This window comes from Pleuronectes platessa, chromosome 3 (genome assembly GCF_947347685.1).
Source record: "Pleuronectes platessa chromosome 3, fPlePla1.1, whole genome shotgun sequence".
NCBI classification, from domain to species: Eukaryota; Metazoa; Chordata; class Actinopteri; order Pleuronectiformes; family Pleuronectidae; genus Pleuronectes; species Pleuronectes platessa.
In genome coordinates, this window is record NC_070628.1 from 4,126,436 (window position 1) to 4,137,870 (window position 11,435).

Here is an 11,435-nt window from a genome sequence, read left to right on the forward strand (position 1 = left end):
AAGAACACATTTGATGTAACATAAGAACTAATTACTAATTTTCTGCAAATTTTGGTAAGAATAATTTATAATATATAATAATAATAATAAACCTTACAATTTCCATAAGGCCTCACTGTCTGCCAGTGCCTGTCAGTGCTCGGGCCCTAAAAATTAAATTAAATTAAATTAAATTAATCCTGCGCAGTTTACTTCTGCGCAGGAGGTAAATACATTTTATTTAAAAAAGTAACTTAAAAACAAAAAAAAATTATTACAACAAAAAACAATTCATTTGCTTGAAAAAAAATAAATAATAACAACCAACCCTTCAAAGTACCAACTATAAAATACAATTTTTAAAATTTCTAGGTGGTAAGTTGTTAGCTAGACTTGTGACTCATTATACATACTTCAGTATTTCCATGTAATGCTACTTGATATTATTGAACATTTTACTCTTTATCTGACAGCTAATGTACGAATTCAATATTTTACACAAAACAACATGATCTCACAAACTATCGTTTTTAGTGATGTAACCAAACATTTCATAAAATGTCTTCCTCATCCAACTTATCTTAAATACATCAACGCGGGCAAGACATTTAGTTTTTTGTAGTTTTATTAGGTGCGATATTATAATTGTGAGGACATTATTCTTTTTTATGATGTTTTGAAATCAAATTGTAAATCCCTCCATTAACCTTGACAGTCCTCACAGCAGGTGAAGAAGGTAAAGTCAGCTCAGTTGCTGGGGGATGTTGGCGCCGCTGACTTCTTCTGCTTCCTGCACAACCCCAAAAGGTGACGGACTCTCTTACACAATGAAGCCTTCTTTGGTTTCTCTGTCTTCTCAGGCCGCCCCTGTCTCCTTGGGTTTGGGATCAGGGAGAACATTGGAGAGAACCTCTTCCTCAGTGAGCTCAGTTCTGGAAACATCAGGTTTATATCTTTGAAAGACCTCATCAGAAGTAACCCTGAACATCTCCAGATTTTTTAGGAGAACATTCTTCTTCTTCTTCTCCTCCTGGAGCTCGCTGTTAAACTTCTCCTGGTTGGCTGCATGACTTTGGCAGACCTCGTGATAAGAAACTTTGAGCTTCTCCAACTCTTCTTGGAAATCGTTCTTCTTCTTCTTCTCCTCCTGGAGCTCGGTTTTCAACTTCTCCTGGTTGGTTGTATGACTTTGCCAGACCTTATGATAAGAAGCTTTGAGCTTCTCCAGCTCTTCTTGGAGATTGTTCTTCTTTTTCTTCTCCTCCTGGAGCTCGGTGTCGAACTTCTCCTGATTGGTTGCATGACCTTTGTAGACCTCGTGGTGAGAAGTTTTGAAATTCTCCAGCTCTTCTTGGAGAACGTTCTTCTTCATCTTCTCCTCCTGGAGTTCGGTGTTTAACTTCTCCTGGCTGTTTGCATGTCTTTGACAGTCCTTGTGATAAGAAGCTTTGAGCTTCTCCAGCTCTTCTTGGAAATCGTTCTTCTTATTATTCTCCTCCTGGAGCTCGGTTTTCAATTTCTGCTGGTTGGTTGTATGACTTTCGCAGACCTCGTGATAAGAAGCTTTGAGTTTATCCAGCTCTTCTTGGAGAATGTACTTCATCCTCTTCTCCTCCTGGAGCTCGGTGTTGAACTTCTCCTGATTGGTTGCAACTCTTTGCCAGACCTCGTGGTGAGAAGTTTTGAGATTCTCCAGCTCTTCTTGGAGAGAGTTGTTCATCCTCTTCTCCTCCTGGAGCTCGGTGTTGAACTTCTCCTGATTGGTTGCAACTCTTTGCCAGACTTCTTGACAAGAAGCTTTGAGATTCTCAAGCTCTTCTTGGAGAATGTTCTTCATCCTCTTCTCCTCCTGGAGCTCGGTTTTCAACTTCTGCTGGTTGGTTGCATGACTTTGGCAGACCTCGTCACAAGAAGCTTGGAGCTTCTCCAGCTCTTCTTGGAGAATGTTCTTTTTCATCTTCTCCTCCTGGAGATCTCTGTTGAACTCCTCCTGGTTGTTTGCATGACTTCGACAGACCTCCTGATGAGAAGTTTTTAGCTTATCCAGCTCTTCTTGGAGAAGGTTCTTTTTAGTCTTCTCCTCCTGGAACTCGGTGTCCTTCTTGGCCAGCAGGTCTATGAGGTGCCTTATTTGTTGAGACATACAAATAGAGTTCTGCAGAATCGTTGCTGGGCCTTGAACAGTCCCCACGTTTTGTTGAAAAAAACCTTCCATCACTAGTTTAATCTATTAGTTTTAAATAGAAAGTTAGAATTATTATGGAGAGATTTCTGAGTAAGTTAAAGTTTATTCCCTTAGTCTTATTTTGCTATAAAGGACCTATCAAAGGAACCTTTAAGATAAAGGAGCATGAGCCTTCGATATATAGAACATTGAATGTGTCTTTAATCTTTAACATTAAACGTGTTTGTGACTTTTGCATGTATTTTTGGGTCGTTTTATAACCTTTATGTTTTTTTTTTATAGGACATGGCTTTGTTGTGAAAGGGGAACAGAGAAAGTGGGGGAGCACATGCATAAATGGCCGCCAATTCTCCTCTTCCGGAACATTCCATTCATTCCTTGATTTCTACATGTTTCCTTTCATTAGTCATATTTCATCACAAAATGCAAAGATCTAGATTAATAATCATGGATTCCAGCAGTCCCCTAAATGTATTATTATTATTCTCATCAAGATCCATGAATTATTCTCATATCAGTGAAATCAGTGAAAATGTAAAATAAATCTTTTGTCTCACATTGTTAACCCTTGTGTGGTGTTCATGTTTTGGTCACCCAGCCAATGTTCGTGGGGCTGGTGGACAAGGTTATGAAACAAGGTTTTTTATCAGTATTGACGTTTATTTATTGAACTTAATTATAAATTGAACACACTCATGTCAGTCTACACACGAGCCCCAATGAACAGATACAGTATCTAGAAATGATTTTTGAAGAGAGAAAATCTTTGGAAGACAATGAAGGGGAAGAGTTTAGAGAATATGAAGATCATGTTTCTGTCAATTCAGAGTCTGACAGTGAGTTTGAAGAAGAGGACGAGATTGACCATCAACCAGCTACGTAAAAAGTTCATCTGCAGCAAGTCCCAAATCCAGGCCAGGCCATCAGCAGCCAACATATGAATTACAAAAAATGATGACAATTTAATGGTCTTTTTGCACTTTAGCCCCCCCGCATGGCTACCAATGTAATAAGGTGCAATCAGGGCCGACACGGATAGCAGTGACTCACGTGCAGGACATCGAGCCTTCTTACGAACTTTTCATTACGAAAATCATTCTGGATTGCACTAATTTGGAGGGACAGCATGTTTTCATAGAAAGCTGGAATGAGATGGACCAAACCCATTTATTTGCATACTTTGGGGTTATTATCCGTGCTGGAGTTTTCAAATCCAAAGGGGAATCAACAGAATCCTTGAGGGATGCAGTAACTGGCAGAGAACTTTTACGTAAATGTGCAGGAATGTGGGAGCAGAGGTGATTGAAATATACAATTTAACAAGTCCTGGGTCCAGATGTAATATAAATGTGTAGGGGGGGTGTAAAGTGTAAAGACACTGAATATATGTTCCTTTATATGTTCATCACAGAAAATGAGCCACGGCCAATGAGTCTCAGGTTGAAAAAAATATTTGTCGCATCATTTTCTTTTAACAAACATTGAAAACGGGTCCCACAGACCCGAACACCATACAAGGGTTAAAGAAACTACAGGGAACTTTTCGTTTTCATCGATTTTGGCGTCTCTGTGGACAAAGGCAGTCGAGTTTCCAACATCCTCTCGCTGGTCCGACCCGAACCACAGAACGGTTTATAGAAAAAGGCAATTTCTTCCTCAATTACCTTTTGTATTTAATTGTAAAGAGGCAGCGATACAAAAAAAGAGACAGTTTCATAACCAGTTAAAAACTCTGTGTAGTGGTTTTAATCAGCGTGTGCAGGTTGGTGCAGATTAAAAATTCTGGTTTCATCAGGACTTTGATTGAGGAACTTGTTCTCTGGGTGTTCTTCTCGTTTTAAAAAGAGGATTATTGATTTACTCGAAACACATGGATGAAAAAATCTCCACCTGCTATTTTGAATCTGTGTGCACAGGCTGACGGGCTGAACAACATCCAGTGACGGGAAGGAAGTGCTGCGTCTGCTCGACTCATCTTTATGAGCCTTTAATGGGTCTTTAGTGTTACAGCCGAGATGTGCAGGCTTCATGTGACAGTGGATTCAGCAACGTCCCAGTGACTGAATCCAAGTGACTGGTCGTCCTCCCAGCGACTCCAGACTTTCCTACCCATGACGTCTGAAAGGCCCACAGCACTGAACAGTCACTTTGAGGTTGTGTGATCTTTAGTGAACTTTCTGTAGATTCATAGCAGAGTTCTGGAAAGTCCACTTCAGGCAGACACCAGATTTTAAGGTTTTAACATCATCTACCCTCTGTCTTGGACCTTTGTGGCAACTTGTTTCTGTTTTTAAACTTTCACCTTGTTTTTCCTTGTGTTGTTTTTTTAGGGATTTATATTTGATGTGTCTTTTGTTGTGTTCTTTTGTTTCCTGTTTAATTCTGAAGCTTGTTTTCTTGTGTGTCTCACTCACTTTATGAATTATTGAAGACGATTGACAGTTTTCACTGATCACAGGACGTGATATAGTGTGTTTGAAATAAAGGGACGAGATCTGACTTCCAGTAAAGGTTCAGGTAGCAGTGGAGGTGAGGTGGGATCATCCCCTGCACCAGGACACCTAGGGGGGGTTCAAACTAACCCTGTATCACCCTATAAAATATGGATATGAAAGATCTCTGTAAGTTTGTCTCTCCCTCCCACACCTCCATGATGCTCTTGTATTTCCAACTCTACAATTTTACCGTCTTTTCTTTTTTCTTCCCCTGACACTTTCATATCTCCACCTCTCCCTCCGCCTCTCAATTAAACCTCTGTTCCACTCCTCCTCTCCCCCCCACCAACCTCCCCCCTCTCCCCAGTCCAGCAGTTTGCCCTAAACAGCAGGGTAATGGAAAATAATTTGTTTTAGCAGTAATCAGAGATAAGCACCCCCCCCCCCCCCCCCGCCCTCCTCACCTCACTCAGCACTTTAATCGAGCAACTAATTAAAAGAATGGAAAAAATAAATCCAAATAAATCAAAGATCTTGCTAATGCGTGTTATTGCTGCTGTGAGCAAAAAGCCCAGATTAGCTGCTGTTCTCTTCTGTGTGTGTTCAGGGGGATTAGAGATGAACTCAATGTCTGACATTTGATTTTAGATCTGTGTGTCGTCACCACAGCTCCCGGCTGCTGCTGCTGGTGAAAACTCCTACTCAGCTGTTCCTGGAGGTGAGTGGACGGAACAGCCAAAGTGTATAACCTTGACCTTTGTCCAACCAGCGAGAAGGTCGAGGGGTCAAAGCTTCTGCAAAGTTCACGGACACGAGGGAGATGAAGATTCCACCAGCTGTCCAAAAAAAACTTCTTCACTTGCTTCTCTTCATTTTCTTGTTTTCCAATTATACCACGAATAGGAAACAATGATAGCATGAGATCTAAAACCATTTTACAATAATATATCAGTTTATATGAACAAATATCTTTTTATGGGTCCTTTAAAGTTATTGAACTTTGTGATCTGTGATTGATAATTTGAAGTCAAAACATTGAACAGCTGAATTTATCATTCAGTCTCAGATATTACTGTTCACGGTTCCTCGACTTGGAGTTAAGTGTTTATTACATTGTGTAGTATCGTGGGTTAGTGAACAAAGTGAACACAACTGCCTGATATTGATTCTCTTCCATTCCGTGGTCAGTAAGACACAGAGTTCATCCACTCGTCCATCCGGCCTCATGTCACTGGATGGATATCGAGGTGAGTTTCCAGATGTCTTCACGTCCACATCTGTCTGAGCTCACACTGTGGACGGTTCAGCGGAGGCACCACTGAAGTCTCGGTATTGAACCACGGACTTTTCTAAGAGGAGTAGTGTATTGACTGTAGGCTCTGTAGCCCACTAAATCCATGCTGGTATTGAATCAGGTCTATAGATACTTGGAGAAGAAATTCTATTAGGTCCAACTCTCCCCCCCCCCCCCCCCCCCCAGGGAGCTGAATCAATCCACTGTGTGTGTTGGCTGTTGTATGATGAGTGTGCTGCCCTGTGTGTGTGTGTGTGTGTGTGTGTGTGTGTGTGTGTGTGTGTGTGTGAGAATGTGGAAAACAGGACACGGGGGTGATTCAACAAGCGCTTCACACCGACAGGCCCAAGACACACGTGCACACGCTCACGCACGGATCCGACGCCCACTCAGGCCACCTTTGACCTCAGCGAGAAGGGATCCTGCAGCCCCCCCCCCCCAGGAGAGCTGCCAAGGTGCCGTACGTGAGAAAGTCATGTGCTCGCTGCACCACAAAGACCTCATGCTAGCAAGTGAGTCACAGCCAGGAGCTGCCGGCCCCAGCATGGGAGGAGGAATGTGAGGATGGAGCGAGACGAGGGAGGAGAGAGAGGGAGGGCGAGCGGAGCGGCCGGGAGGGAGGAGAGAGTGTGCGTTTGAAATTTGTGTTACGTGCTGACACCAGTATATTTTTGAATGGATGTTTTGTCCACGCTTCCTGGAGGTGCACTCTGGTTTTTCTGCTTCAGGGAACATGAAGCCATGTGTTCCGGATCTCTGTGTTTACGTGTTTTTTGTTGTGAACATGCACGTCAGCTTTTATATGAAATATGCACGACTGAGAACACGGGTGCATATGTCACATTTTGTTAATGTGTGTTTCTTGGTATGTAAGTGCTCCTCCACACGTGAACATGTGTTTTAAAGAGCGTCTGATCAATTATACATGATCCCGTGTCACTGAGGAAACTCTTCTGATAGAGCACGTTTACAGATAGTGTCTCAGGTCTTCAGCCACGTTAGCGTTACTCCCAATGTAAAGAAAAATAAATTATAAAACTTTTACATTAACACCTTCGTCTCCATTTAACCTCCCCCCCACCTGCATGGCTGTGGACTGTGGGAGGAAGTTCCCGGAGAAAACAGGGAGAACAAGCAGACTCCACACAGAAAGACTCAAACTGGGATTCAAACTGAAAACCTTCCGGCTGTATAAGTACAAGATAGAATCACTGACAGGTCGAAAAAAGATGTTGTGGTGAAGTAAATGTAAATATTGAGCAGACAGAGGCGTCGGTTCAGCTGCAGATATTTCATTCAGGAATCAATATCTCCACCGGGCCTGGAGGAATCTCAACTTCTGAGTTTTGAGACGTTCACAGATCTAGATCCATGAAGATTTCATGTCAGATCAGAGGTTTGAGGTGTGTGTGTGTAGGCGTGTGCTTGTACCTGCAGGATTTGGCAGCGGTCTGAGGAGCAGTCGATGTTCTCACAGGGTTGGTACATTCCCAGGGTCACGCAGTTCAACAGGATCACCATCATGCTGACTCGCTCGAACCACGTGCAAACAGCTGGTTAAGGACAAACAGCTGAGAGAGGGACAGAGACACGTCTGCAGCTTCTCACATGCATCACTCCAAAAAACTTCATTTCAATAGAGAGCTGGAATGGGACAATGGGCTCATTACACATTTAAAACACAACTAAACAATGGCTTGCAAAAAAAAAAAGGTTTGACTCGGATCCCTTCCTGGAACCAACGTTTGAGGAGCTCCTTGGATCAGGACACAAACCTCCTTCTGTCTTAGTAGCTTTTAAAATCAAATGTCCGACACCTTGTTTTGTGATTTCTTATAAACAATCACTTTAAATTTGAAACCAGTTTGAACAGAAACACATGTTTGATGGGCAGAACAATTTGAGATTGACAGAGCATGTGTTAGAGGGGTTATTACTGCAAATAAATAGTTATGATGATAAACGTTTATTAATGACTGAATAGATTTTTGTTGCATATAATTTTTCTTCAAAGTAGAATTTGATCGTTTGCAAAATATAAATTTTCTGTTTCCCCCGATCTCAGATCCAGAAATCAGACGTATGTGTTTGTTAGGATTGAGCCTTCAAAATAAAAGCTTGGGCCTTACAGTATAAGGAAGAAGGAGCAAAACAAGAGAATTTATATTGATTTTTAACTATCGTAATATTAACTATCAAAATAGCCATAACTGTGTTATCAGAGTGGATGTTGTGCTGCCTGTATGTGACCCTCACAGATCACATTAGTCCTCCAGGCCTGTTTCTTTACACAAACATTTACACCAAAGTGCTTTCAAAACTTTATGATGGACCATTAAAATAAAGTATCAGTGTAAAACCTCCACAAATCGAAGTAAAACTACAGCAAACAAAAGTGAAGCCTGGAGGGTCGAGCTCAGAGAGTCATGGTTTCAGAGAACAGCTTCGGATTTAACGGCTACATGCTGCTGGGAAAGTGCAGCTCCCAACAGCAGCTACAACTCAGGATGAATTGCTTTTAGAACGTGTATTTAACTTGTGTTTTATGTGTATTTTACTGTATATCAGTCCCTGGACGCTGGTGCACTCAGGATAAATCTAAATTATTCAGCCGACTCGTCTCTAATAGAAGCTAGAATAAGATTCTACCAGCGTCTTCTCCTCAACCTCAGTGTGAGGAGATGATATCTGTTGACGTGTTCTGAGGGGGAACCACACTTGTTTAGCGTGAAGGTTAACGGAGCGAGCAGAACATGTGAAACCAGACTGTGTTTGCCAGGGAAAAAAAATAAATGACAGAGACAAAGCAGCCGAGTGTGACGGAGCGGTTTCAATAGGAGCGAGCACGCTGCCTGGCTAACAAGCGTGAGAAGGAGGATGTGCTGCAGCCGCCCAGGAGGTCCAATCTCCTCCTGAGGCTGCACAGCACAGGATGTGGAAATGCCCCCCCCCCCCCCCCCCCCCCCCCCCCAGCACCCAGCAGCTACAGCAAGAACTACGAGTCGAGCCCAGAGATTTAATTCTGCACATGTCTCGGCCCCAACCTTCCCCACAAAGGGATGGACGACGGCAGATATCACAGCACGGATAAAGATAGGCTGTGAGTGGGCAAAACACATGCATGCAGATAAACACACAGACAAGAGCCGCGCACACACACACAAACACACAAACACAAACACATACACAACCATCGCCCACTCGCAGGCAGAAAAGTCCACATAGGCAGATTTACACGTGCAACCGAACCGACACGTTTAAAAACATAAGCGCTGGGGCCGCCCACACGCTAACACACGTGCACAAACATATGCATCCTCAGTTGTGCACGTTAAATCTCTCATTAAATCAAACATTAAATTCCATGTGTGCCAGCAGCACAAATATCCAGCACTGCAGGAAGCCATGTTTAATATTGATGCCCCGACGGGCTAATGGCTGTAAAGCAGAAACACGGGAGACAAGGTAAAGACGACACATTTGTCATCTGATACTTTTCAGTGTGAGCTCACAGGCGATTGATCCCACGGTGTTTTACTGTGAGATCAGTTTTTAATTGGGTTTGGCTTGTAAAACGTGTCCCCCCGGAAGGTTCGGGTGATTAAAGACACAGCGAGGGCACAAACTGTCACATATACTGTATATAACTGTTCATATATATATATATATCATATGCAGAGGAGTAGTGCAGGTCTAAATTCTATCGTATATGAACTAATGAACCAAACTGTATGAACAAGGTTTCAGCAGGTTTCAAAAAGTTCAATTTAGGACTTTTTAGGATCCATGAAAAGTTGAAATCTACATCAAGTCCGATAGATATGAAGGAGCATCAGAGTCCAGATTTACTCAGGTGGTTAAGGGGAATAAGCCGAGTAGAGAATAGCAGTGGAAACACCACGTTATCTCTCAACCCAGCAGGGATCCTCAGTCTTTCCCACCAAACCCAGTGTAGTGAGGTTCAGTTACCAGTTCCACGTTGGACTTGAAAACATTTTCTCTTTTCAAACATAATCTCCCAGCACGATGGGAGTAGCCACCCCCCATAATAAGAACACATCTATAGGCATATACAAAACCTAGGATGGGATATTTTAGCATATTCAAGATATTTCCAGTCTCATATTCAGATTTTAGATTTATTTTAAGAACCCTGATTAATTTGAGTAATTTGATGGGTTCTTCCTTAAATTACATTTATGAAATTACCAGGACATCTGTTCAATGGCTGCACCTGTTCACTGGAGGTGATTAACAGGGAGACATTTTGTAAATATTATTTTTTAAATATGATAAAAACACGTAAAAAAAAAGGCAAAATTGGAAATATCACAGCTCAATTCCTTATAAATCCGTTTACCTCATATCCTGGGTTTTTGCTTGTTGATGCCTTTAAACTTGATAAATACAGAATCAAAATAAAATCTAACTTTATTTGTATGTGTTCGAAATAAATTAAACATTAATCTGTCTCTCACACAGACACCCTCTCTCTTTTTTGCCACTTCAGCTTATTTCCCATAGCTCGCCCGTCCTAATGAGGAGAGAGATATCACCAGCCCCCCCCCCAGCACTGCCTCTGAACACACACCACCTAATGCTCCCCAGCACACACACACACACACACACACACTTTCATATCGATATCATGGCTGGATGAACTGCAGGTCAGCACTTCCTTATGAAAATGCATTATCTTAAAAACACAGCCTCCATGAGTTTCCCAGCATTCCCAGCTTCTCATGCTCGAGTGTCTGTCTTAAAAATAAAAAGAGTCAATTAGTGTTGAGGCGTCGTAGAACCTTGTGGAAGGAGAAGGAGGAGGAGCTCAGAGCTCAAACCTCCACTACAGACAAGGTGATGGAATCAGATTAACTCAGAACTTGTTAAATAAAAAAGCTTCTTTCTAAAAAAAAACGTGGAGTAATTAGAGAGTAGGTCGGCTGCTGTGTTTCTCTCCAGTGGCTGTCACTCACTTCCTGGAAGGAGCCGGGGACGTTAACCAGAGTATTATTAAAATAGTTGGAGGTGAAGTTTCACTGACGGGGCTTTGTGATTCGCTCTCGGGTGAAGTTGAGGATTTTGTGTGAGGACCTATGTTTTGTTTTCTCTCTGACAGACGGGAGGGAAGTTTCTAAAAGAGCTTTTCATGGATGCTGGGAAACTAAAGCTCAGGGTTTCACTGGAGAGGAGGACGGGTTCATCTCAATCTTAACTTTTTAGGGATTTACGTACCTTGTATTCAACCTGGAGATTATTGCTTCAAACTGATTTTCTGATGTTGTCTCTTTGGAAAGACAGGTTGATGCTGATTAATCACAAAGGAAAATATGTAGAGTAGCTCATGATGATTTATCTATAAGTGATGTTTCTGCTTATGAGTCAAAAAGATGGAAGAAAACATGAAAACTAGACGTGACGAGCTTTAAAAGTCCAAGTTGTTGCGTTGGAGTTTTTGTCTGAATCCCAAAACACAAATTCTGCTCATTTTCAGGTTGAAAGTTTGAATTTTAATAATTGAAAATGTTGAAGAGAATCTAAT

The 11,435-nt window shown here is 42.0% G+C and overlaps 1 protein-coding gene across 1 annotated transcript in view; it reads right to left on the reverse strand.

The window, feature by feature from the left end:
• LOC128436679 (voltage-dependent T-type calcium channel subunit alpha-1I-like) overlaps positions 1-11,435 on the reverse strand; it is a 117,310-nt gene that overhangs the window by 90,602 nt on the left and 15,273 nt on the right. Inside the window, 1 exon segment of the mRNA XM_053418483.1 lies at positions 7,325-7,436. Within this exon segment, the coding sequence (XP_053274458.1) occupies positions 7,325-7,436 (112 nt within the window).